Source organism: Mesoplodon mirus (assembly GCF_964341445.2).
Source record: "Mesoplodon mirus genome assembly, chromosome: 7".
In the NCBI taxonomy this organism is placed as follows: domain Eukaryota; kingdom Metazoa; phylum Chordata; class Mammalia; order Artiodactyla; family Ziphiidae; genus Mesoplodon; species Mesoplodon mirus.
Window position 1 is genome coordinate 82,265,985 of NC_138983.1, and position 27,971 is coordinate 82,293,955.

At 46.5% G+C, this 27,971-nt stretch overlaps 1 protein-coding gene across 1 annotated transcript in view; it reads right to left on the reverse strand.

The window, feature by feature from the left end:
• Positions 1-27,971, reverse strand: part of LOC309808833 (forkhead-associated domain-containing protein 1-like) — a gene marked incomplete at both ends in the record, with an annotated part of 80,142 nt that overhangs the window by 33,267 nt on the left and 18,904 nt on the right. The window contains 3 exons of the mRNA XM_082629406.1: positions 986-1,095; positions 10,254-10,524; positions 26,608-26,814. Of these exons, the coding sequence (XP_082485532.1) occupies positions 986-1,095; positions 10,254-10,524; positions 26,608-26,814 (588 nt within the window). The remainder of the gene's footprint in view (positions 1-985; positions 1,096-10,253; positions 10,525-26,607; positions 26,815-27,971) is intronic.

Below are 27,971 nucleotides of genomic sequence, written 5' to 3' on the forward strand. Positions count from 1 at the left end.
ACTGAGGCCGCATGAGTAAGGCCAGGGGACACGAGCAAAGGAACCTTCCAGGTCAACCCATAGATTCTGGGGAATAATGAATTGCTGTTGGAAGCCGCTAAGTTTTGGGATGGCTTGTTACACAGCGATAAATACAGAATCTGAGTGTGTCTTCTCGCCTTTCTGCAACATTTTTCAGAGTCTGGTCCAGGATGCCTGGGTTGGAACCCCTGCCTTCTGAAGGTTTGGATTTCCGTGTCTGACAAGAACCCCAGGTAGGTCTGCTCCTCACAAACTCTGAGAATTGCTGCAGGAGCAGGCCCTGGCCCTGAAGGAAAGCGAGATATTATAGACTGCTTGTTTTAGAGTAACTTTCATGTCGTGTCTAAGTGGGGAGAAATTGACCTGGGCCCTTCCCAGGATGGCTTGAATCCTCCTGTTCTGCTCGCATCCCTGCTTTAAACCTCTCTGGTTCTTTAACGAGTCTCTCGGCCCACGCCTCCCTGACTTCAGGGCTCACGTCCTCCTGCAAGGAACGTGTTTTTGCATCACTGTTCCATCACTGAAGGTTGACCAAGTGATTACTGTGTGGGAGTTAGAAGTACCCGCTGAGAAGCTAACCAGACCTCGCTTTGAATCCTAACACTGCTCCTTGCACTGGGCAGCCGTGAACACATCACTGAACCTCTCTGAGCTTCAGTTTCCTCATCTGCAAAGTGAGGCTGATAAAATCTAGTTTGAAGATGGTGAAGATTAACGAGCTAATAAATGTCAAGTGCACAGGACATGGCCCAGCACACAGTAGGTGCTCAGTACCTTGTAGTTGTAGATGTTATTTGGGATAAAATGAGCAGTGGCCACTGGCTGAATGTCTTGGGAGGAAGAGGTGGTTTCTTGGAAGTAGGAAAAAGGGACAGTCCTTGAGACACAGAGAACAAGAGGCAGTGGCAATCTCTCCATGGTCCCTCTTGCTGCTGTAGCTCTGTGCTTCCCTGAGACCCCTCACCTTATCGTACTGGGCCAGGTCCTGGTCCACAAAAATTTCTCTGTAGGGCTCTGCCCCAGGAATTTCCTCGGCCACTGATTGTTCCGACAGTTCTGCCGCGTTGGTCCACACTAACACACAAGATCAACAGAGAATGCAGAGGAGACTGTGAGTTTCCCCAAAGTCTTAAAAAATATTTTCAGATTAACCTTCACATTCATGAGACTTATGCACTGAAAGCATTACAGTAGGACTGGAAAGGGTAAGAGCTGCCTCATTTCTCTTCCCCAGAGTTAACTGCACTGATGCACTGTGGTGTGTCTCTTTCCAGACTTTTTTCTATGCCGCATAAGAGCTGATGACCTTGGGCAAGTCATTTGCTCTTTCTAAGCCTTCGTTTCCACATACATAATTTAGGATCACTGATAGTCTCGGCTATAAAGGGCTATCTGGAGATTAAATAGAATAATGATATAGAGCAGGGGTTGGCAAACTATGGCCCTGCGGCCCAATCTGGAATTCTACCTATGTTTGTAAATAAAGTTTTATTGCAACATAGCCACAGTGATCATTTACATATTATTTATGGCTGCTTTCCAGCTACAAAGGCAGAGCTGAGTAGTTGCAGCAGAGACCATGTGACCCACAAATCCTAAAGTATTTACTATCTGGCTCTTTACAGGAAAAGTTTGCTGACCCCTCAAGTAGAGCATTTAGCACTAAACATTAGCTATATATTTTTTATTGCAGTCATATCTTTTCAAAAAACAAAAACGCATTTACATGACAGAGATTCTTATCCAGCTTACTTTTCAGCTAACAATATCAAAAACATCTTCCCATGTCAGTATTTGAGGCTGTACTTGGTTCTTTTCCAGGGTAGCATTGTGGTCCATTGTCCAAGTGTGCCAAACGTGTTTAACTAGGATCCACTTGATAGCCATTTAAGCTTTCCTATATTTTTTCTTATTTACCCTAGTATTACAAGGCCTTTTTATATGACTTTCAGGGATTATGGCATTGTGTTTGGGGACCCCACTCTGTATCACATCAGACATCTCGCAATTCACTCACATCAACACTGAATACATTTCTTTTTATTGGTGTAGAAACGTTTGTAAAGATTTCTATAATTCTACGTGTGAGATCACTTGGGCCCAAGCAGCATAGTTTAAATTTCCAAGTGACTATGGTTTTTGGACAGTCACTGCACATTCTTATCTTCTTGTGAAGTGAGAAACTGAACAAATTGTTTTCAGTGGTGATGAGACTTTAATGAGTATTAACATTAATGATGAATGAAGCACGCACTGTCATGTTTGTGGACATTCATCATTTATTCATTTTGCTTCTGCCTTTTTTATTTATGCATTTTAGAATCAAAGATTCCTGCCCCCCAGCCAGGTCTCAAACCTCTTTGTGGACCCCAGAACCTCTAGTGGACATAGCTGATGGCCTGTGGTGCCCAGAGAATGCACAGCCTTGCGTGTTGAATGAGCAGCCCTGGCCACAGTGTTTCCTGGGGCACGAGGAACACAAGGGCCTGGAACTTCAGCAGCTGCCCATTTTCTCTCCCTCCACCTCCCAACAAGGTCCATGATTAGAAAACTTTTATTTGAAGCTCACTGCCCCCATCTGACTCTCTTGGATCCTGAGCAGCAAAGTCCTAACTGACTACAGCAGCAGTGACTGATAGAGAAATAAAGGGAGCTACAGAATGCAATTTTCAATGTTCTCGTAGTCACGTTAAAAAGGTAAAAAGAAGAGAGGAATTTTTAATGATCAATTTGATTTAACCCAATACATTAAAAAGCATCATTTCAACACGTGATCGACAAAAAATATGGAGATATTTTATATTCTTTTTCTTCGAGGCATGAAGCCTTTGAAATCTGGGGTTTATTTGACACTGACTGCGCATCTCAATTTGGAAACTGAGTTTTCAGGAGGAAGACTTGATCTGTTTTCAGATTCCTCAAGAAATCGGCTCCCACTGGAGGAAGGTACTGACGGGCCTGTGTCCCCAGGGAGGGCCTCGGGGTCTGACCCTAACTGGGCCCCTGTCCAGTCTCAGCTTAGAGTTCTGGCGTCTGATGCCATCTCTAGGGGTGACTCCGGCTGCCTCTGCGACCCTGTCGTGGCTGTCTTGAGGGACGCTTCCCTGCAAGATGATGGCCGGAGGGGGGACTTCATCAAACTTACAGAACAGGCTGATCGATGGGGTCCCTTTACTGGGGAAGGTGTGTTTACTCAAAGTCTTTGTGGGGCTAGAATTTGCTCTGAGACTTGCTTTCCTTACACCCAGGCAGGGAGGTGCTGGAGCAGTTACCCCTCACCTGCCCCAAACTTCTTTACCGGCTACTGTTATTTATCAAAAAGAACCTAAGGGCCATGTATGACCAAACCGGCTTAACTCTAGATGCTGGATCCTTCGGAGGTCCCAGTGGGGAGAAGCCCCAGGGAGAGTCGGGAGGGCTGGGGTGGTGGGATGGTGGATATGGGGACGCAGGCACTTTAAGAATTTTCGGGCATGAGCTGTTGGCCAAATGGCAGGGGAGTTACTTTAATATTTTAACAACCCCCAGCTGTCCTGGTGCGCTCCAATAATCACCAGTCTGCAGCAGGGGCAGTATGTGTGCACCTTAACTGTGTCTTTCAGACATTGTAAGTTGTAAATAAAAGTTAAATAACAATCATGGTTAGGTAATAACTTAATTTTTAAATTTTAATATTTAAAATTTAAATATTAAAATTTTAAAATATTTAAATTATTAAGATTGTAAAATTTAAAATTTAAATATTAAAATATTAAATATTTTAATATTTACTGAATGTTCGCTGTGCACCAGGCGCTGTGCTCAGCACTTACAGGCAGGATACGATTTCGTCTTCATAACAACCCAGTGAGATAGGCATTATTATTCCCATCTCCATTTTATACGTGAGAGATATGAGGCACAGAGACGTCAAGTCACCTGCTCAAGGACACACAGCTGGTAAGTGGTAGAGTCAAGGGATGAACCTAAGTTTGTTGGATTCAGAGCCTATGCTTTTAACCACTATGTAGTCAATGTATTGAAGTGGGAAGATGTTTATGACATATTATTGAATTTTAAAAATCAGGTAGGGAATTCCTTGGCAGTCCAGTGATTAGGATTCTGTGCTTCCACTGCAGGGGGCACAGGTTCCATCCCTGGCTGGGGAACAAAGATCCTGCAAGCTGAGCGGCACGGCCAAAAAAAGAAAAAAAAAGGGTACCTATGTTAGGTTCATATGATCCCATTATTGGGAAAAAAATATATATATATATATGAATCAAGATGCTATTTTAATAAGTCACTCCACATATTTTCTTTTCTCAGTAATTCTTCCCCACCTCCCATGAGCTCTTGCCATTAAGATTTGGCCTTGGAGCTGACGTTTTATTGCCTTGTGGTAAAGGAAGGATGAGTATTAAGTAGAACAGGGTGAGTTTTCCCCCAGGCAAAATGACGTTTTCATTTTTGACAATGTCTGGAGACATTTTTGAGAACCACAGTTAGGGGTGGTGGTGGTGTTGCTACTGGTATCTCTGGTGGGTAGGAGTCAGGGATGCTGCTAAACACTCTACAGTGGACAGGACAGATCCTTCAACAAGGAGTTATGCGACCCACCTGTCACTGTGCCAAGATTGAGAAACCCTGACCTGATCTGCAGTAAATAAATCCTTGGCTTTGGGTTTTCAAATAGAATTTTTCAAGTCTAAAGCAAGGTGACAGTCTAACAGTAAACCAATTTAATTGGAAGAGCCCAGCTTTGCTAAGAGAGGAAAGAGCTTTCTCGGAACCCTTAAAAAGAGGTGTTTTCTGTCAAGAGACAGCGTGGAGGACTGGAGCACAGAGTTTTCTCTAAAGCGTGGAGTAGAGAGGCCCAGACACAAAGGAACTCCCCATGACACAGGAAGATGAAAGTCCTTTTCTGAGGATGGGGAGAGTGTCAGGGGAATGAGGACAAACGTTTGGAAACATGAGACCTGGCTGAGAGGCTGAGGAGATAGAGCCCAGGTAGATGTGAAGGACTCTAAGCCATAGGACTCATCCTTCATTTCTCCAGGGGGAATGCAAGTCCTTTAGAGAAGCCCCAAGTTCAACATGGCACTGGAGAAACCGGTGATTACAGTGGAAAAATTTAAATGGCGGAGTGAAAAAAAGAAAAGAAACAGCCCATGTGCCATGTGTCCAAAGGACACATTAAAAAAAAACCCCAAAAACCCTGTATATATGTTCATAAGACAGAACATGATGCATACAACAAAATGAATGAATCTCAGAAATACTATGCTGAGTGAAAAAAGCCTTCCACAAAGGAACATGTACTACATGGTTCTGTGTACTTGAGATTCTAGAACAGGAATATCTAATCCATGGCGGGAAGAGAATTCAGAAGAGTGGGTGCTCTGGGGCCTGGGGCTGGGAATTGACTGGGCAGGGACACGAGGGAACTTTCTGGGGTGATGGTAATGTTCTATATCTTGATAGGAGTTTGGGTTACATAAGTGTACACGACCGCCAAAACTCAATGAGCACACTCAAGATCTACACCTTTCATGGTGTGGTAGCCAGTCTCCAAGATGGCCCCACTGATTCTTGTCTCCTGGTATTCAGACCCTTGCATCATCCTCTCCAATACTGGATGGACTTTATATTAGTTAGCTGGGGCTGCCATAACAAAACACCACAGGAGGTCTTAACAAAAGAAATTCATTTTCTCACAGTTCTGGAGGCTGGAAGTCCAAGATCAAGGTGTGGGCAGGGTTAGGCCTCTCTCCTTGGCTTGCAGACGGCCACCTTCCTGCTGTGTCCTCACATGCCCTTTTCTCTGTGCACGTGCATCCCTGGCGTCTCTCTCTCTCTTCTTACAAGGACACCAGCCCTTGGATTAGGGCCCACCCAATCATCTCATTTTAACTTACTCATCTATTTCAATACACTATCTCCAAATATGGTCACATTCTGCGATATTGGGATTGAGGCCTCAGCATATGCATTTTGGGGGAATGCAATTCAGTCCGTAACAAAGCTTCTCTATGTAACCAAGGATATTGCAGAAATGACACAGTTTGATTCCTGAGGTTAGATCCTAAAAGACATTGCAGCTTCTGCCTCACTCTCTAGGACCACTTGTCTGGAGGAGCTGGCAGCTTGAGGATGCTCAAGCAACGTATGGAGAGGTGCACTTAGTGAAGAACTGAGGCCTCTTACCAAAAGCCATGGGAGTGACCCATCCTAGAGGTGGGTCCTCCAGCCCCAGACAAGCCTCCAGAGGACCACGGCCCAGCCACCACCATTACTGCAACCTGATGAAGAATCCTGAGCAAGAATCCCCCAGCTAAGCCATTCCCAACTTCCTGACTCAGAGAAGCTATGAGATAATAAATGTTTACTGTTGTTTTAGGCCATTACATCCTGCAGTAATTTGTTATGCAACAATAAGTAGCAAATACAGGTTTGGGCACCAGGAGTGGTGCAAAATTTAACAAAAACCCTACGATGTGGAGTGGTTTGGGATGGAACAGTGGCCAGAAGCTGGAGGACTTTGGCCAAGAGTCTTTGAGAAAGCCTCAATAGTCTTAGTAGAAGCCCAATGGCCTTTGAGGAGGCAGTGAGGGAAGGGTTCCAGGAAAGTGAGGAAAATGTTACTGGGGTTAAGGGATCCTTGTTAGGTGGTGGCAGAAGGTTTCCTAACACGTTGCCTGTGGTCATGAGGAAGGTAGAAAATGTTTGTGATGAGGCTGAGTGGTCAAGCTAAAGAGAGTCCCAGACAGAGTCTTGGAAGGTGCTGCCTGGTTACTTCTTGCTACTTATAGTGAAATGTGAGGGGGAGAGACAGTTAAAGGAAGGGCTGTTAAACCAGGGCAATGCTCTGGGCTTGAAAATTCCCTGCCTCTCCAGGTGGCAAATGAAATGTAAGAAACAGGTTCTGGGCAAAGATCAAATCAAGGGCGCTCTCAAGAAAACACAGTCTAAAGAAGAAGCTGAGGGTGTGGTTGTAAAATCCTTTGTTAAGAATACAGGTCCAGGGCAGTGTCCAAGAGAACCGTTCGGTCAAAGAACTAGGCTTCTAAGAAGCTTCTGTCCTTTGTCAGTCTTTGCAGAAGCCCATGGTGGAAGGGCTTGTGACAAAAAAGTCTGTGGGCGTGGGTTTTGCCTAATAGGATGAACCCCAATAAGAAGCACTGCCAACTCAGACTGACAGAGACCCACAAAAGTAAAAGAAGCGTCTGGACCCCCAAGCTTCTACAGGCAGGAAGCAGGCTATAAAACTATGCAGCCACATCCATGGGACACCTTTCATAGGAAAGGGAGGATGACTCCGAAGGCAGAACTCAGGGACCAGGGGCAGAGCCAAGAGCCCTGGAAAGTCATTTCTGGGCAAGAGTTGGACTGAAGCCCAGTCAAGGAACTGCCGATATTTTCCCAGCTGGACTTCAGAACTGCTTTGGGCCAGGGACTCCTGTGTGTTTCCTGTTTTTCTTCTTTTGGAACAAGAGGAGTGTATGTAGCAGTGATGCTATGTCTGTCCCACCAATATGTGCTGGGTGTGTGAGGGACAGACCCTTTGTTCAGAGGTCTTCAGATTTCTGGAAGTAGTACTTGATGAGCTGAACGTAACGTACTACACCCATGAGCCCCATCTGTACCTGGACTTGATTTAGACGAGATTCTGGAATTTGAGCCGATGCTGTTACTGGGGTGAGATTTTGGGGGGCCTCGGGAGAGAGGAGGAGGAGTGTGAATCATTGAGGACCCGAGGGCAGGCTGTGGTAGCCGGCCTCCAAGATGACTGCTGATAATCCCCGCCTCCTGGTCTTCAGGCCCGTGTGTAGTCTTCTCCCACACTGGAGGGTGACGCCCTGTGTAACCAGCAGGATATTGCAGCAATGACAGAGCATGACTTCTGAGGCTTAGTCACAAGAGATGTTGCCATTTCCATCTTGTCCTCCAGGATCACTTGCTCAGGAGGAGCAGCTGCCTTGTCATGAGAACGCTCGAGCCACTCTCTGGGGAGGCCCATGTGGTGAGGAACCGGGGCCTCCTGCTGACACCCATGTGAGCAGCCGTGTTCGAAGTGGATCCTCTGGCCCAGGTCAAGCCTTCAGATGACTGCAGCCTTACAAGGGACCCTGAGCCACAGCCGTCCTGCTAAGCTGCTGCCAAATTCCTGACCCCACAGAAACCGTATAGATGATAACACATGTTTGATTTTGCTTTAGGCTGCTACGTTTGGGGAGAATTCATTATGCAGTCATGATAACTAATACACATTGTGTGTTCATTTTACATGAAGGAGACAAAAAATGTTGAGTTCTAGTTAATGGTGTATGTGCTAAAACATTTAGGGGGAGGACTACAGATGTGTGCTATTTATTTTGAAATGCATCCAAAAATTAAGATGGATTAATGCAGGACAAGAAGGATGGGTAGACAGAAATGTAATAAAGAGTACAGCAAAGTGTTAGCAGTAGAATTAGGAGGAGAGCTGTCTCTGTAAAATTCTTTTTGCTTTGCTGTATGTTTGAAAGTTTTCACATTAAAATGCTGGGCGGGGGGCTTCCCTGGTGGTGCAGTGGTTGAGAGTCTGCCTGCCAATGCAGGGGACACGGGTTCAAACCCTGGTGTGGGAAGATCCCACATGCCACGGAGCAGCTGGACCCGTGAGCCACAACTACTGAGCCTGCGCGGCTGGAACTTGTGCTCCGCAACAAGAGAGGCCGCGATGGTGAGAGGCCCGCACACCGCGATGAAGAGTGGCCCCTGCTCGCCGCAGCTGGAGAAAGCCCTCGCACAGAAGTGAAGACCCAACACAGCCATAAATAAAGAAATAAATAAAATTAAATTTAAAAAAAAATGCTGGGGGGAAATGGCTGAGTAATTTCTTAACTTGGGTGGTTGGTACATGAGCGTTCCTTAGATGATGATGATGATGTAAACTGCAGAGATACATTTCATTTGCTCCTTAGTCTGTTTATTTCAGAATAATAACTATTATTTGAATGGCTGAGGGAAGTGACTAGGTGAGTGGTCCTGAGTGAGACCAGGGAAGGGTGTGGAGGCATCGAGAGACCTGGGGACTCAGAGGGGTCTGGGGCTGGGACACAGAAAACAGAGAATGGGACCTTCACACCAGTGGCCACAGAAGAAACCTGGGAATCATGCCAGGGACTAAGTCGACCCAGCTACTCTGCCAGTAAGCCTGGCAAGGCCAAGAGGATGGTGACAGACAGGAAGTCTCCTCCCCAAATGCCATGAGGCCTTCTGGGGGGGAGGGGGGAGAAGGAAACCCTGATGGCTGTGTGTCCCCAAAGTGACCAGGCTGTGAGTGACAGTCACTGAGATAACCAGCCTTAAATTTGACTGAAAAGCGTTATTTTAGATTAGATTGAATACATAACCTCCGGAGAAGTAATTTTCTCCATAAGCCTCAGTCTCCTCTTACCTGTGAAATGGTAATAAAATATTTAAAAACCTCCTAAGGCAAGAGGGATTTCAGTTACCAATATGTCTGTACATCTGAGTCGAAGTATATAAATTTAGATTCTGATACACATTCATATATATTCATATATATGTACAAACACACACACACACAAACACACACACACACTCACCACAGAGGTACTGACGTGTGCAGATGGGCAGAGCACAGTCTTGGAGGAGTTTGTACCAAAAAGTCAACAGGGAGAATTCTGGTGATAAGGGTGACAGCTTATCTTTTACTGTTTTCTAACTTTCTGCTTATCCCAATTTTTTCACATTTGATTATGTTCTACTTCAGAACCAGAGAACATAAGCAAAAGCCAGAGAAAGACAAATATCATACCATATTGCTTATATGTGGAATCTAAAAAAAGGTACAAATGAACTTATCTACAAAACAGAGATAGAGTTACAGATGTAGAAAATAAACTTATGGTTACCGGGAATGAGAGGGGGGAGGGATAAATTGGAAGAGAGGGATTGACATACACAATACTATACATAAAAGAGATAACTAAGAAGGACCTACTGGATAGCACAGGGAACTCTCCTCAATACTCTGTAATGGTCTATATGGGAAAAGAATCTAAAAAAGAGTGGATACATGTATATGTTGAACAGATTCAGTGTGCTGCATACCTGAAACTAACACAACACTGTAAATCAACTGCACCTCAATAAAAATTTTTAAAAAAAGGGGAAAGCAGAAACTGAGACCCATCCTCCTAGCAAAAGCCCCTCCCCTAAGCCGCCAAGGAAGCACCCATGAGTACCTTGCCTGATGATGGGAACGCTGTGGGCGGCTCTGTCCACCCCGAAGGAGAACATCTTCTTGCTGGCACTCACGGGCCGCCTGTGGGAGGCTGGTGGGACCATGGGGGGCTCGGGGGACCCCTGCGACCAGCTCCTCTGCACTGGCGCTGTCCAGATGCCCGGGTAGAAGGGGGTCTGTGTTGGTGAGGGTGACTGGTTCAGTTGCTGGGTGGCCCAAGGTGGCTGTGGCCTTGGCCAAGGTGCTGGGGCCCTCACCCATGGGAAGGAGACCTGCAGGGGCAGACAAGAGGGTCAGGGGAGGTTACGAGCAGCTGGGGTGGTCTTCACTGTTCTGTCCTGGCGACCTAATTGCTGCCCTAGATTTCGGCGTATAAGTCACTTCTCCCAAGAATCCCTCCCAGACTCTCCCCAAATTTGGGATGGCGGTCCCCACCATGGGTCACCTTGCACACTATCACACCACCATTTATTGGGTGCAGCCTTCGTGCCAGGCACCCAGTCAAGAGATTCACATGCATTACCTCATTTAATACCCCTGATGCTCTGTGATGAGCCCGAGGCTGAGCAAGACATAGTGACTTTCCCAGGATCACAGATTTGGCAGTGAGCGTCTGAGCTGGTACAACGCCACCTCTGAGCTCTGAGAGGCTGACAGCTTTTTGTCTACCTTGCTCAGCACCGTATCCTCAGCTCCTAGAATAAACCCTTGGCACATACACAGTAGGTCCTTAAATACTGGTTGAAAGAATGAATGAACACATCTCCGAGATTCAAGCCCAGCTCTCCAGGACACACACATCCACACTGTGTGTCTCCCTGGCACTCCCATTCCACCTGTTCCCCGAAGCCGAGAGCTCTGGGGTGGCAGGCACCCCAACTGGCTCGAAACCCAGCTGGCTCATTAGCCTGTGATCCTCAACATCTGCCACATCTGATTCTTGGCAGACGCTCCATAAATATCTATCGAGGGAACCTTTTTTCATCTGACCCGGCGGAAGATGTCTGTAGCTACTTTCATTAGAGAGCACATCAAAATCCATCTACACCGGGAGAAGCAAATGCTGAGAGGTGCTGACACCTGGCTTTGTCTTGGTTAATGCTGTTGTGGCCGTCCCTCCCCGAGCCTAGTGGTTAAACCGTGACATCGTGAATGCTACCATTTACTGTAATTACTCACCGATTTCTCGCGATAGCCCTGAAGGGGAGGAGCTCTCCTTATTCCTAGCTTACAAATGAGGCTTGGAGAGGTTAAGGACTTCACCAAGCTCAGGTGGTGGTGGAGAGGGTGGTGGGACTGGGGTTCTGGAAAGCTCTTTCCCTCTCTGTCTCTCTCTCCCTTCTCTGCCCCGCCCCCAGTCTCTTGGCAGAAAAAAACACACTTTTCAAGGAAGAAGCTAAGTTCAAAGGTTTGCCGCCTGTGGCGGTCACGTTTCTCTTTCTGCAGACTGCAGACACATAATGAGAAACAGGACAGAATGCTTCCGAAATAGGAGCACTGGCAGACAGAACTTCCTATAGCTCCAGCTGGATTGTATTCAAGAGGAAGGTTCTCCACTCACTCAGGTTCCCAAACCAGTCTTTTAGCTACAGTCTTTCCCAGCCAAGTCAAGAATCCGGTGAATTCCCCTGAAGACTTTTTTGGAGTCAGGGAGAACACTGTTCGGGAAAATCAAACTCCAGTTGCCTGGTGACACCTGGCCCAGCATTTATGATGACACTGACCCCGTTGAAACCTGTTTCAGGAACGGACTTGGCAGTGTTCCAGAACTCTGTTACCTTATGTGAAGATTCGAATTTCTCTCCACTGTGGGCACCTCGGTCTCCACCTAAGCTTTCTTCCTTTCTCTCCTTTCAGAAGCTGAGGTGTCCTGCTCCTGCCTTGCACTCACTTCTCCATCCATCCGATCCCTTCCCGTCCTCTCCTCTGGGGCTGTCTTGCCTCAATCATTCCTACAACCTTTCCTCATCGATTTAATAAAGATTTATCGAATGAAAGGGCTGAAGGTGGGAAGGGGGAAATTTGAATATGTTTTACCCCCGCCTGATAGAAAACAAATCGAGAGACCACGGGTAGTGTGGAGGAATTCCCTTTTGTGCTGGGATGCTCAGGTAGATGTGCCTCACTGCCCACTAACTGCCAGGGTGCTAAAGGGAGTGCTCATATCTCATGCCTCAAATGGTTCACTGCCGTAGTGGACAGGCCGCAACCCACCTGGCTCTTCTGGAAATTCCAGGAATCTCCCTTCTAATCTGTCCGCCTATTGCTGTGGGTGTGGCTAAGCAATCAACCAATCACACTCCTTGGACATACTGATTGGTTCAGTGGTGGGGCAAGTGATCCAATCAGAGCCAAGGAGAACCAAGAAGACTTGGCTGGACACCAGGATCTGGAGTGACCTGGTGGGACTTCAGAATGCAGCCAGCATGAGGGAGTGGAGCCCAGACATGGAGAGAGGGAAGCTGTTTATTTATTTTTCAAATTGTGGTAAATAACCTGCAACATAAAATTTATCATCTTAGCCATTTTAAAGTATACAGTTCAGTGGTGTTAAGTATAGTCACATTTCTGTGAGATGGATCTCCAGAACTTTTTCGTCTTGCAAAACGTAAACTCTATTAACCATTAGACAACAACTCCCCATTCCCTCCGCCACCCAGCCCGTGGTGACCAACATTCTGTCTCTATGAATTGGACTACTCTAAGTACCAAGTACCTCAAATAAGTGAAATCACATAGTACCTGTCTTTTTGTGACTGGCGTATTTCACTTAGCATAATGCCCTCAAGGTTCATCCATGTTGTAACATGTCAGAATTTCCTTCTTTTATTTTATTATTTTTGTGTGTGTGTGGTAGGCGGGCCTCTCACTGCTGTGGCCTCTCTCGTTGTGGAGCACAGGCTCCGGACGCGCAGGCTCAGCAGCCATGGCTCACGGGCCCAGCCGCTGCGCGGCATGTGGGATCCTCCCGGACTGGGGCATGAACCCGTGTCCCCTGCATCGGCAGGCGGACTCTCAACCACTGCACCACCAGGGAAGCCCTTCCTTCATTTTTAAGGCTAAATAATATTCCACCATACAGTTTAGAGTGTATTCTGTTTATCCATTAAGCGTCATGGGCACTTGTGTGGTTTCTACCTCTTGGCTATTTTAACTATGCTGCTGTGAACATGGTGGGGAAAATAAGGAAGCTGGTTTTGAGCCCTGGCTGGGGTGCTACCCTGAAGTGCTCCATCCCTGAGGCTGGCTAGAGCTGGTTTCTGTTGCTTGCAGCACACAGAGCCTGAACGATAGGGCCCCTAGTGGGAAGGAGCCAAAGATGTATAAAGGCAGCAGAGACTCCAAGCTCTTCGGGTATAAAATTTAAAAATAAAGTTTTTTTTTTTTTTTTTCCTCTGAAGCGTGTTGGTTGAGGGTAGCTTTAGTTGGATGGTTAAAGTTGGTTTTCTCTAGTTTCCCGGCTTGCTTTATCAAAGGGAAGGTCAAGGTTTTCTCAGAAATTGCTGCTGGTAACTACAACGAAACAGGCAGGGAGAAAAGCAAACATAAGAAGAAGACTCACATTAAAAGCCAGCTCAGGGCTGTACAGGAAGCATGGGGTCAAGGTCAGTTATCAACAAGTTTGTTTTTATTATTTATTTATTTTAGATTTAATTCTATTTATTTTTGTCTGTGTTGGGTTTTCGTTGCTACGTGCAGGGTTTCTTTAGTTGTGGCGAGCGGGGGGCTACTCTTGTTGTGGTGCGCAGGCTTCTCCTTGTGGTGGCTTCTCTTGTTTCGGAGTGTGGGCTCTAGGCGCATGGGCTGCAGTAGCTGGGGCACATGGGCTCAGCAGTTGTGGCACGTGGGCTCTAGAGCGCAGGCTCAGTAGTTGTGGCGCATGGGCTTAGTTCCTCCACGACATGTGGGATCTTCCCAGACCAGGGCTCGAACCTGTGTCCCCTGCACTGGCAGGTGGATTCTTATCCACTGTGTCATCAGGGAAGTCTTCAAGTCTGTTTTTAGAAACTTTAGTTTAAAAATACACGCTAATGCCTTTTCTCTTTCTTTGTGTCTGTTCTCTGACCATAAGGTATGTTGCCATGGTTGGGTTTTTTGTTTTGTTTTTGAGGTAGCATATGTGATAGTCCTGATTTCTTTTCCATACTACCTTTAAAATAGCAGGTTGGGGCTTCCCTGGTGGTGCAGTGGTTGAGAGTCCGCCTGCCGATGTAGGGAACACGGGTTCGTGCCCCGGTCCGGGAAGATCCCACATGCCACAGAGCGGCTAGGCCCGTGAGACATGGCCACTGAACCTGCGCATCAGGAGCCTGTGCTCCGCAACGGGAGAGGCCACAACAGTGAGAGGCCCGTGTACCGAAAAAAAAAAAAAAAGCAGGTTGTCAACCACCTGGATTAACCATGACCACATCCACGGCTGAATTTATATTAGCTTTAATAAACACAGATCAATGATTTACTCAAGAAGTCACTATCCATTTTCTTTCAAATTATCTATTTGTTCTTTGTGTTATCTCCCCAATATCTGCTTCTAACCGTGAAAAGAGTGTAAGTTGAACGGGACACACTAAAAAACATTCGAAGTAGTTTGCACATCGAGTGCCTACAGTACACATGAATTCTGCCAGGAAGCCCTGGAGCCTGCAGAGAAGGTGGAAACTTAGACCTTGCCCTTGGAGAGCTTGTTATGTGCTCTGCCATTTGTAAGTAATTGTGGACAATACAACGGCTATGAGCCACTGTGTAGAGAAGCCACAGATGTGCCACAGACTGTGCTGGGCACTTAATGCATGTCGTCTCATCTGATCTCCAGAATAACCTTTCAGGAGGCATTTTACCCCTCATTGTGTGGATTAAGAAACTGAAGCTCAGAGAGGTTAAATGACTTGCCCAACGTCTCACGGCCAGGAAGTGGTGACACAATTTGACTCCAATACCTGTGCTCTTAGGACTTCTAGGTTACTCGAAGTCATGATTTATTACCTGCTTTCCATACTCACAAACGGATCTTAGATGATTGGTTAGTGAATGATAGGATATTTTCCAAGTTAAAAAAAGGAAATGAACATTAGATGGTGTGAAAAAACACAAGACATCGCATGGGCTACTTAGAAATGGGATTTTCTAGGAACACTGACAACTGTCTTATGGAAGTGTTATTCTTTCTGGTACATGCCACGCCCTGGAAGCAGCTCAGAGGACCCCAGCCTCCATCCGGGAAGACCTGTGGTATGTTTACTGCTGTACCAGAGGAGTGCTGGGGCCAGCTGGTACCCGCCCACGAGAACTGATTGTTAAATGTCCAGGAATTTTGCCAACTGCTTGATGAACACAGCCATTAATAAGAATTAACTTACATAAGTTTACAATTAAATTATATCAGAAACAATTGGTATACAAACTTAAAACTCACCGCTTCCTAATTATTTTACTCTATTTTATTATTACCTATGCTCTTGAGGTTATTTCACTCTACTATATGTTTCTGTTGGAAATGTTACATAGTAATGTGTTTACCACACCTCTTTCCTGCTCTGTATTCAGGGATGTGTCATTGGGAGCTTGAAATTGACCGTGGAGGGCGTATTACACCATAGAAATCAGGAAATGTTATAAATGAGGGCTTGGTTTTTAAAAAGTTTTATAAATAGGTTTAATAATGGTGGTTCATATAGAGCTTGATTTTGTTTGTTTGTTTGTTTTGTTGATTGCCTAGACTTAAGACAGTAATGGAGAAAATGTTAACAATGCAGATTATACCAAAGCATGTTGTGTCTTAGCCATTATGTTATGAATAGAGCAAAAAATTGGGGAAACGTTCTTCCAGTATTTAAAAATTATTATCTGATGCAGCAACAAAGTCACTCATGTCACTGATGAACATGTGAAGTTCTAACGTCTTTCTTTTTTCACTTGTATTATTCATAAATCCAAAATATCCAAAAATACCCACGAGTGCTCAGGTTGGGAACTCTCTCATTCGTCAACTGCAATGAGAAATTGGCTATGGATACAAGAGTTCACCTAAAGTCAATGAAAGCATGCTGTGAGACTTAGCTGGTTATATAGAATTTACAAGAAAGAGTACTGTATATTTTGTTACATGGATAGACTGTGCTACACATTCTTTATATCAGTAAACCTTATGCTATGCATCCATGTACTTTACTTTTTCCAGAGAGCTGGTCATTAAATATTTACCAGCCAATTGCTGGCTGTGCTGGCACCCAGCAGAGTGCCTGCTACTCATGGTAGGTGTTCGCTGACTGAGCTGAACAGTTGGCAAATGGAGTGTAAATAAAAAGCACTTTGATTCTGGGGCTGGGATGGGGAAAACACATGCTAAGCCTGGCGCATCTTGTAACAGCAGAGAGTAAGGAAGTGCCCAAAACGAAAAGGTGGGGAGATGCTCAAGGACACAGCAAGCAATCTGAAAGAGCTCCCAGTGGCCAAGGCTGGAAGAATTTGAGCGATGAACAAGTTAATGAGTATTGGATTATAATTCAAAGTGTAAAATCAGTATACATGGATCCATACTGACATAGATACATTAGTGAGTAAATACATAAAGGAGGGAGAAGAGACCGGCTTCCTTACAGAAGAATTTAACATACATAGATGTGGAGCTTAATTCCCACAGTATGGAAGGGCCTGGGGGGTAGGGGTGATGGTGGCGAGCAGGCACACTGACCGCAGCATGGAGGAGCCATGGACCTGGAAAGACAGAATGGAGACTAGAAAACATGGCCAGTAGAACTCAGAAGCCAGGAGAGGGGGCTACATGGTGCCAGGACAAATGGCCTTTATCTCAACAAGTCCCGGGATGTCACCATAACTCAGAGACGGATAATAATTCTATGTCCCCAAGAAAAGGGTAAATCATGTATGGGGTTTCAGTGTGAGAAATCAGGGTTATACATTTAGAACACAGAACCGCCAAGTTATACATTATTTTTAGGTTTTGGAACTTAAGAGAATTAAGTCCCTTTGAGCTGTTCAGAAAAGCCATTCGTTTGGGTTTTTCCCAGCTGTGTTAAAGGAGATCTGGCCCATCTAATTTTCCCATTTTCTTGTAAATCTTCAACCTTACGGTTTTTCCTTTCCTTTCAAGTTCTAATCAGCTTCCTGGTCAGTCCATAAAATGGGAAATAGAATCTAATGAGAAAACAGCCGGATTTTTGCAAATAGCTTTTGCTACCCCTAGACTTGGCCTGCTTCAATTGGGTCTTGCCAGATAGAGAGACGGAATGAATGAATGAATGAATGAATGATCATCAACTAAGTTCAGAGAAGGAGCAACGTGGTTCTGATTTGGTAACAAAGGGTGTGGTCTGCCAGAGGAAGCAGGACACGGCCCGGTTCCTGGCCGGGTACGGGTTCTGTCTCAGCAGGATGCTAAGGGTTCAGCCCGCGCTCCCGTCTCCACCTCCCCCGATGTCATCTGCATCGCCTGTAGACATCTGGTGATAACACAGCCTCAGGGGTCCTTTTGTGTGAGTTTCTGCTGCGGAGGCCGAGCCTGAGGCTGTCTGCTGCCCCGTGCCCTCCACTTCACTGGTCTCGGGAAATCGCCTTTGATATAAAACACCCAGCCTCAGGAGTTCTCATCACATAAGTAAGTCCCCACGGGACCTGTAAGAGCACAGGGTAGAGGAAATCCTACAAGGTCAGGTAGGAGATGACAAAGCTTGACCAGAAAGAGGCTTTGTTCTGAAGGGCACCATACTCTCTGGTCATTCACTCAGTTGCCGGCTTCTCAACTCCCGGTACAGTAAAGCCACATCCTCCTCAACAACGGGCCCTATTCAGAGGTCCCAGGAATATGGAAACACCACCCTTCTTGGGGATGGACAACTAAGGCCCCGACTCTGAGCTTCTCATCACACCTGTTCACCACAGGAGAGAAATGAGCAACTCTACTTCCTTGGAGACTGGCCTGGGACTTTTCCAATGGAAAAGTGGATTATTCATCATTTTCCTCCCCCCAGATCCCTGGTGGCAAATCCCGTTAGGAAGGCTCCACTTAGGCAATAAGAATGCTTCCTAATGTCATGGACATCTTCTTTGTTTTTGCCTCCCCCGCATCCATTTCTTCCATCTTCTGGATGGGCACCTTAATTTTTTTGCAGGGAAGACACCCTTTCCCTGACAATCCTGAGTCCATAGAACTCTGACCCTTCCACCCCAGGGGTGAGACCATAACCCAGGCCTGGCCAATCAGAGCATTCCTGGCCCCTGGCCTCAGTGATTGGTTCAGGGGAAGCCACGTGATCCAAGCCACTGTCAATGAAGATGCTGGCTCTTTCCCTGGAACTGCTACTTTGTAGGGTGCTGGGGCTGCTGCTGGCCACTTTCCTACAGGTGAGGCAAGAGTCTGTCTGAGATTGGGAAGCTAACAGGGAAGAAGGAGTCAGATTCCTGACCATGATTTGGGCGCCTGGATCCAGCTGGGCCTTAGCTGCAGCTTTTGGCCTTTTCAGTTCCATGAGCTTTTTTTTTTTTTTTTGCCTAGGCTAGTTTTAGTGGGTTTTCTGACACTTGCAAACAATCAAATTTCCTGGACAGTATGCTTATTGAGACTTTAGCATAAGCATCACTATGTACTCAGAGTGAAAGTTGTTTTAAAGGTTATGACATGCTCAAATAAAACCCACCAGACTGTCATCATGCACCAAATTTACCTTTCAACTTATAAAAGTAAAGCAGCATCTCCAGAGAAGAATGATTTAAGACCAAGGAACCAATCATAAGACAAGTAGTAAAACGCTGCTTAGAGAAACTTTGATAGATAAATAGTTCTCTAGCTACAGCAGGCTTCAGACTACAAACCCCAAATTTCTGCTTCAAAAGTGACTCAGGGAAGACATTCCATAGTTTCATTTATTTCGTTTTTTGGACTCGCTGTGCACTTGTGGGATCTTAGTTACCTGACCAGGAACTGAACCCAGGTCCTCAGCAGTGAGAGCACTGAGTCCTAACCACTGGACCACCAGGGAATTCCCAACATTCCACAGTTTTAAAAGAAAACTTTCCAGTTGAAGAAACAGGTAAAATTTATAATATGCATCTGTTGTATATATAATATGTTAATGTCTAGTATATTTATCAGATCCATGTCAATGTAATTATATTATTACTATATTTGCAAATGCATATCTATGTGTATGTATACTTAGAACCACATATTTCCAGCTCTTTTTTAAAGAGGTATTGAAAAGACTGTTCAAAATTTATTTTTCCAGCTTGTCTGTTTCTTCTTATTCCTCAGTAAACTTAAGCAATTAACCAGCACATTTCCTGGCACACAGTAAGGCTCAATCTGAGTGAGTTCTTTCTCCCCAGCTCCCCCGTCTATTTTAAGTTCTTCTTTCAGAAACCAAGTCAAATGAAAGAGGCAGTACTGCATAGTGTTTCAAGCAGAGGCTGGTGAACGTTTTCTGTAGAGCCAGACAGTAAGCATTTCCAGCCCTGTGGGCCATAGGATCTGCCCAGCTTACTCTGCCATTGTAGCCGACAACACAGGCAATACTGAAATGAATGGGACGGCTGTGTTCCCAGGAAACTTTACAGAAACAGCCGATGGCCCGCACTTGGCCCTGGGCCATAACGTGCCGACCCCGGGTTAAGACCTTGGGATCCGGCATCACACAGACTCTGGTCCAGCTCCCGGCTCTGCTCCGTCTCTGGGACCCTGACGAGTGTGTCATTTCTGTGCCTTGTCTGTAAGACACAGGGATACCAAGAGCCATTTCTTAGTCTGTGAGAAGTGCGTGAGATAGTGCACGTGACATGCTGGGAACACTTCCTGGTCCATAATAAATGAGCATAAAACATTAGCCATCAGGTATGATCACCATCGTCAAAATAGAAGAAGAATGGGGGCAACTGAATTTGTCCAGGAACGGCAGCAATATCCCTGGTAAAGAGTTAGTGGGTGGACTTCCCTGGGCGCACAGTGGTTAAGAATCCGCCTGCCAATGCAGGGGACAGGGATTCGAGCCCTGGTCCAGGAAGATCCCACATGCCGCGGAGCAACTAAGCCCATGGGCCACAACTACTGAGCCTGTGCTCTAGAGCCCGCGAGCCACAACTACTGAGCCCGCGTGCCACAACTACTGAAGCCCACGCACCTAGAGCCCATGCTCCGCAACAAGAGAAGCGACCGCAATGAGAAACCAAGCACTGCAACGAAGGGTAGCCCCCGCTCGCCGCAACTAGAGAAAGACCGCGCGCATCAACGAAGACCCAACGCAGCCAAAAATAAATAAATTAAATAAATAAAATAATTAAAGAAAAAAAGTTAGTGGAGCCAGGGACTTCCCTGGCCGTCCAGTGGTTAAGACTCCACGCTTCCAATGCAGGGGGTGCAGGTTTGATCCCCGGTTGAGGAACTAAGATCCTGCATTGGTGTAGCCAAAAAAAAAGTTAGTGGAGCCAAAGAAGCAAGGAAGCCAGGTAACTGAAAATGCATTTTCTTCTATTATCAGTGGCTTTCGTTTTTACCCACATAATGAATCATCCCCTGTAAGCGTGTGAAATTACAGGTTGGACTGGGAATTGCAAGACCTTCCTTAACCGCTGGGCAGTGAAGGACCTGCCTGGGCTCTCACGGCCCCACGATGCTTCGTGCTATTAGGAAAAGCCTCCAAAAGACTCAGGAGAGCTGGCTTTTAATCCTGTCTCTGGATCTATATGACTGATGCCTAACCTTGGGGAAGTCGCTGAAACTCTCTGAGCCTCAGTTTATGCCATGATAGGGGTGGTCCCAGGGACCTCTATAAAAACAACTGAAGGGGGAAAGGGGACCTGGGATTAATGAGTAGCTCCTTGGCAGAAATTGGAAATTGAAGCTCAGAAAGGTAAAGTCAGTTGCAGCTGGCATTTCAACTTGGGTCCATCTAACTCCAAAGGCCTTGCTTTCTCGATTGTGTTCTGCAGAGCTTCCCCATTAAAGCAGCAAGGAATATTGGCCGACAGAGGGCGCTCTTCTCGCAAGACAGGACGTCATGACATTGCAGGGACAGAGGACAGTATCCAGGAGCCACGTGGGAGAGTCTGGCTGGACTGGGAACAGGGCAGAGCAGGCAACAGGGAAGGCCAGACACAGGCCGTCATGGGGATGGGGGCTGCCGCCAAGGAGCTGTCAACCCCCTCATGGAACAACTCGGCACGTCATTTGTGGCGCCTGGCTTCCTTTTTCATTCTGGCCATTTCCATCCGTTTTGCCGTATTTCAGAACAGAGAAAGACATGATGGATACATACGGGTGACGTGGGTTTCCTTACTCAGCTGCCTTGTAAGAACGGCGCCACTGTGACTAGCACAGCTTGTTTCCACACCTCCTTTCCCAGAGCTCAGAAAGCACGAGTAAAGGCAACAACCAACAAAACCCACAACACGGCAGCACACCTGACTCTAGGACTTCAATTTCCCACACCTGGTGCCAAGACTCTATGGGATTAATTAACGGTTGCTTCAGGGCATTGCAGATGGCCCTGCGGGTTTTGTCCTGCACAGCTTCAGTGGGCGCCATCCACATGGACTACGTTGTGAATGGTGACCCTGGAGTTGTGCAACATGGCAGCCCTAGGTAATACTTTGATGAGAGAGCTATAATTTACAAAGTATGGTCCTGGGGGCTTCCGTGGTGGCGCAGTGGTTGAGAGTCCACCTGCCGATGCAGGGGACACGGGTTTGTGACCCGGTCCGGGAAGATCCCACATGCCGCAGAGCGGCTGGGCGTGTGAGCCTTGGCCTCTGAGCCTGCACGTACGGAGCCTGTGTTCTGCAACGGGAGAGGCCACAACAGTGAGAGGCACGCGACCGCAAAAAAAAAAAAAAAAAAAAAAGGATGGTCCTGGGCACAACCTGCCTGCCAATGCACTTTGTCAAACAAGAGTTTTTCTTTATATTTTTCCATCTTGTATGTTATTCTATGGGTAATTTATCTGCAAATATATTTATCTGCTAGCGGGGGCAGGTCTTGGGAGGTTTCCCTGTCCAAAAGGACACTTACAAAGGAGGCATCTTGGCTGCTCCATGCTGGTTTGCTTGACTCTAAAGCTGAGGGTTATCATGTGCTTATTAGGTGCCAGATGCTGGACTAAGCAATTTACGCACTTTGCCCACTTAATACCACAGTCACTCAAGGTGGTAGGAACTACTGTTACAGGAGTGGGGACCGAGGCCCTGAGAGGTAGATGATTTGTGCACGTCCAGTATAAAAGCCGGTCAAGAGCAGGGCTGGGACGGCGCTGGAGTCAGCCTGACCTCAGGGCACGTGCTCTAACCACTGTGACACCTGCAAACACATCTGGATTCCTAAGCGCCCCGCACCTCACCCCCCTCCCCCAGTAAAATGCTGTCACACCCTCCTCTATTGGTTAGGGTCACCACAAAACCTGAACTAAATGCTTTCATTTGGGAACTCTTTGTCGGGAGAAGAACAGTTCTCATCATACTTAATCTGTATGATATCAGGGCAGTCCTCCGTGGAAACTCCATCCAAGGAGGAAACACAGCGCCCTCACCAGGGACCCCAAAATCAATTGGAAACAAGAATAGGCCGGAAGCAAGACGGCCACGAATTTTTTAGAAAAACTGGGCTTCAAAATATTTGATGACAGATGCTCTTCAATACCTCTCCCTTTTCCCCTCTTCCTTTCTCTTCTTTTAAATAGCCAGCAGGTTGGGGTCATCAGGAAATGGAATTTGTAGGAAGGTGTCAGTCAGTCCACAGGCTGCCCTCACACGGACGCTGCAAAGGACCCCTGCATGAATATGAGCATCATGGATGGAAGCTTCTCAAGCTGGGGACGCCCCGGCAGAGAGCACTTTTGAGAAGATGGGGTTGGGGAGAGTCCTGCAAAGTGCCCTGGGCACAGGCCAGGGGAACACTTGTGCAGCTGCCTGCAGTCAACCAAGGAATGAAGCAAGGTGCAAGTGCGTGTAGGAATAAGAATTGAAAAAATCCGTGTATATTCGAGTGACCGTGAGAGTATGCTTTCCTCGGTGTGAAAACCAGTCAAGGCTACTGCTCCAGCTAGCATCAGACTAAATGGTTTTCTCCCCTCCTTTTTCCGCAAGTGGGGGTAGTGTTTAATTTGCACTGACAAGCTGTGTGGCCCTGGGGAAATTACTTAACCTCTCTGAGTTTCGGATTCCTTGTCTGTAAAATGGGGATCACGGGAGAACCCATCTCATAGGTTGCTGTGAGCGTGAAATAAGGGAGAGCAGGTGAATTGCTTAGCACAGTGCTGTTCACGTCAGTGATTCCTCCTGCTGCTCTCCTGGTTTCTCTTCTTACAAAACATCTTCTTCCGTCTTATCTGCTCAAGGTTAGAGGTCGTCATCACTGTTTCCCACAATTATATAAGAAGCACCTTGTAAAATAAAGTCCCCATTCCATAGTTGTACACCCGTGTTCATAACAAACTTACTCAAAATGGCCAAAAGGTGGAAGCAACCCAAGTGGCCATGGATGGATGAGCAGATAAACAAAATGTGGTGAATCCATACAATGAAATATTCAACTGGAATGAACCATGAGGATATCATACTAAGTGAAATAAGATGATCGCAAAAGGACAAACAATGTAAGATTCCATTTATATGAGGAACCTAGAATAGTCCAATTCACAGACACAGCATGGTGGGAGGGGAGGAAGGAAGCAGGGGGTTTGATTTGATGGGCTTAGAGTTTCAGTTTGGGAAGATGAACAAAGTTCTGATGATGGATGGGGATGATGGCTGCACAACAGTGTGAATAGATTTAATGCCACTGTGAACTGTACACTTAAACATGGTTAAGATGGTAAATTTTATGTGTATTTTACCATAATTTTGAAAATTAAAAGTTAAAAACAAACCCCAAAATGATATACCTCCAAGGTTTCTCCAAGGTTTGGGGTGATAGAAATGGATGAAAGTGTTCTGAAAGCAGGTTGTGGTGATGGCTGCACAACTCCATCAATATATTCAAATTGATTGAATTGGACACTTAAAATGGGTGAAGTTACTGTTATGTAAATTGTACTTCAGTGAAGCTGTTAAGAGCAAGCAAGCAAACAAACACTTGCTGTGATCCGGAGGAAACTTTGGAGGATGAAGGAGCTGTTCACTGTCTTGATTGTGGCTATGGTTTCACAGGTGTACCCATATGTCAAAGCCCATCCACTTACAGACTTTAAACATGTGCCGTTTATGGCATGTCAATTATATCTCAAGAAAGCTGTGTTTTAAAAAGGCAGAACAGTATTCCATATATAAACAAACTCCTTATAATATATTAAACTCCTTAGAATATATTAAACAATATAATTTATTAAACAATGCCTCCTTTGGATGGAAATTTAGGTTTCAAATTTTATGCCCCTATCAATAATATTTCAATAAATATCTTTGTAGGAAAAAAAAAGAAAAAAATGCAGATATTATTTGCTGCTCCCCTATTCTTCTCCCCACAGGCAAGCCACAGAGTCAGAATTTCCCAGGGAGGGGGCCTGGGAACCTGTAATTTTACTGAACATTCCTGAAAATTCCTTGGAATCAGACATGTTGGGGCACATTGATTCAAACTTCATGAACTTGGATTTTCAGGCTTGGGAGTGTGAAATCCCCTTTTCTTTGATCCCTAAAAAATTCTGTAAGTGTTCCATACAAATGATTCTAAATTTCGGTTTCCCTCCTATTGGCGGTGCATCAGAATCATCAGGGAGCTTGTGAGAATGCATATTCCCAGGCCCTACTCCCAGGGAGGATGTGTATGGTTGCCAGATTTCGCATAAATAAAGAAATGAATAAATCAATATATAATAAACTATAGGGTGTCCGTTAAATCTGAATTTCAGATAAACACCAAATAATTTTTTTAGCATAAGTGGTTCCTTGCAATAGTTGGGCCACACCTGCACATAACAATGATTTGTTGCTTCTCTGAAATTCAGATTTAACTGCGTGTCCTGTATTTCATCTGGGAATCCTAAGTATGAGTCCTCAGGCCTGGGGTGAAGCCCAGATCTGCACTGTGGGTCTGCTCCCCACGTGCTTCTGACGAGGGGGATCCTTAGAACCCATGTTGAGAACCCCTGATCAGGTCAACACCTTCTATGTCAGGAGCCCCTCCTCAGGGCGGCCAGTGGATCCCAGTGCATCCCACAAGTGAGCACACTTTAATGTTGGTCCAAGGAGGTAAAGGGGGCTGAGAAGCAGCAGGAGAAAACTGTCCCAGGTTTTCAAAGCCAAACGTGGTGGATGCGGTGTCACGGGCCCTGCAGCCTGAGGGACGGTGCTCATCTTCTCTGAGTGGGTATTTAGGGCTGCCTAGGGGACCCACACCCAGGATTCTGCCTAGATTCTCTAAACTTTATTTATTTATACCCAGCCTCGTCCCCGAAAGGACTTTAAGCCTCGGAGGTCTCAGTCCATGCAGCGTTCTTGGTGCTGGGGAGTGAGGTTAACACGCCGTCTCTCTGGGACACACACGACAGGTATTAATTGTGTGCTCACCACGAATGGGCATTATTCTGGGAGTTTTACAATTAGAACCATCTCATTTAGCCCTCGAGATAAGCCTGCAAGGTCATTGCTGTCGTTGGCCCCATTTTGTAGATGAGGAAACCGAGGTTCCGAGGGGTCCAATGGTTTGTGCAAGAGTGCACCGAGTAGGCCAGTGGCAGAGCTGGGGTTCTGACCCAGGACTGTGTTGCTAACCAGCCCCCATCCTGCCTCCCTACTGAACCAGATACTTCTGGTCACTGAGCTTTGCTGGGCGAATTTTGGCTTACGTTCCGCTTAACCTGGGGCCATACCTTAGGTCCTGATCCCGGGAACATTTCTGATCCGGTGTGATAACAGCTGGCAGGCCTTGAGCGTCTACTCTGGCCAGAGACTTTGACTTTTTATACATAGATACTCTCTCAACGCCCTGCACCGCTGAGAAGACCCAGACCCAGGCATACAGAGAAGCCTGGCCGAGGTCACAAAGCTAGGAAGTTGCAGAGCACTGATCTGCCTAAAAAGGAAGCATCCATCTCTGCATCTTCAAAAGCACACACTTGCTTTCCACCTCCCCTCGCCAAGCTTCACTTTTCAGGAAAACGCTCTCCCTCGGGGCTGGTCGCTAGGCAACCCTTGCATGTAATTCCACGAAATGCCCAGAAGAGGGCGCGAGGACTCGCTCTCCCCGGGCACCCACGCGATGGGGCTGAACTTCGCAGAATCGCGAAAGGAAGAGTGACGCGCTCCAGACGAACTCCACCTGTGGCCGTACCCGAGCCCTAGGCTGCACGGAAGGTGACACAACACGGCACCTCTGCACCCCACCCCACCCCAACCCCGCAGGGGCCTGGACTCACCGAGGCTGGGTTTTCGATGACCAGTTCGTAGGTCAGCCCTCTGGACCCAAACCTCAGGGTGTCTCCGGGTAGGAGCTTCACAGCCACGTTCTGAATGTGGCACTCATTGACGAACGTGCCGTTGCAGGAATTGAAGTCGTGGAGAACAAAGCTGCTTTCGGCCTCATTATATTCAATGAGTGCGTGATGGTTGTCGACGTCTGCAGACTGAAATGCAGAAGGGGGACAGTCAGAGCCAGGAATAACAGGAATAACAAGGAATAACTAGTGCCACTGACACTGGGGGCCCCAATGTGCTAACCACTTCATCTGGCTGGACAGTCACTGCAATCCTCATTTTAAGAGGAGGATGCTGAGGGTCAGAGAGGTTAAGTGACTTGCCTAAGGCCACACAGCTAGTGAGTGGAGGGTCACCAGACCCTGACAGCAGACCCAGAATAGATGCCCAGTTTTGGGGTAGGGCGTCAGGCAACACAGAGGCAAGAGGGAACTCGGGGGGAATTGGCCAGGAATTGGCCACGTGATAGTTCTCTGATCCCATGCAAGTATCCTTTTGGTTGTCCCGAGTGGCAAGACAGCAGAAATGGTCCAACACAAACCAGAAAGGTCAGTTGGCAAGTGACAACTGTCCATTTACTGCAAGTGTTAAAGTTCAGGGGAGGTTTTGTAATAATTGTTGTTTTCATTTGTTTGTTCTATTCATTTTTAAAATAACATGTTTTTTCTAATAATGCAGAAAATGAGAACTAGAGAAAAACACAAAGAAGACATTAAAATCACTTAGACTCCCGTCCCCCAGAGGCAGGCACTGAGAACACGGTGGTTCACATCATTCCAGTCTTTTCTCTATGCTTACAATCTTTTTAAAAAGTTTAAACACGGGCCTCCCTGGTGGCGCAGTGGTTGAGAGTCCGCCTGCCGATGCAGGGGACACGGGTTCGTGCCCCGGTCTGGGAGGATCCCATATGCCGCGGAGCGGCTGGGCCCGTGAGCCATGGCCGCTGAGCCTGCGCATCCGGAGCCTGCGCGTCCGGAGCCTGTGCTCCGCAACGGGAGAGGCCACAGCAGTGACAGGCCCGCATACGCAAAAAGAAAAAAAAAAAAAAAAGTTTAAACACAATTGAGCTCACACCACAAAACATAGTTTTATAACTACCTTTTAAAAGCCTTGGTGTATAATGAAAGTTTATCCCATGTGATTAATTATTACTGTTGCTTCTTAAAAGCTACTCAGAATTACCAAAGATGATCTATTTTTCAATAGGGGCCCTGGTGTGACCACATTTCCCTCAAAAGAGAGAGACCCCAGACAGTGATTTGTCAGTGGCGTCAGAAACCTCCTGTGTAACCACTTTAATAAGAAG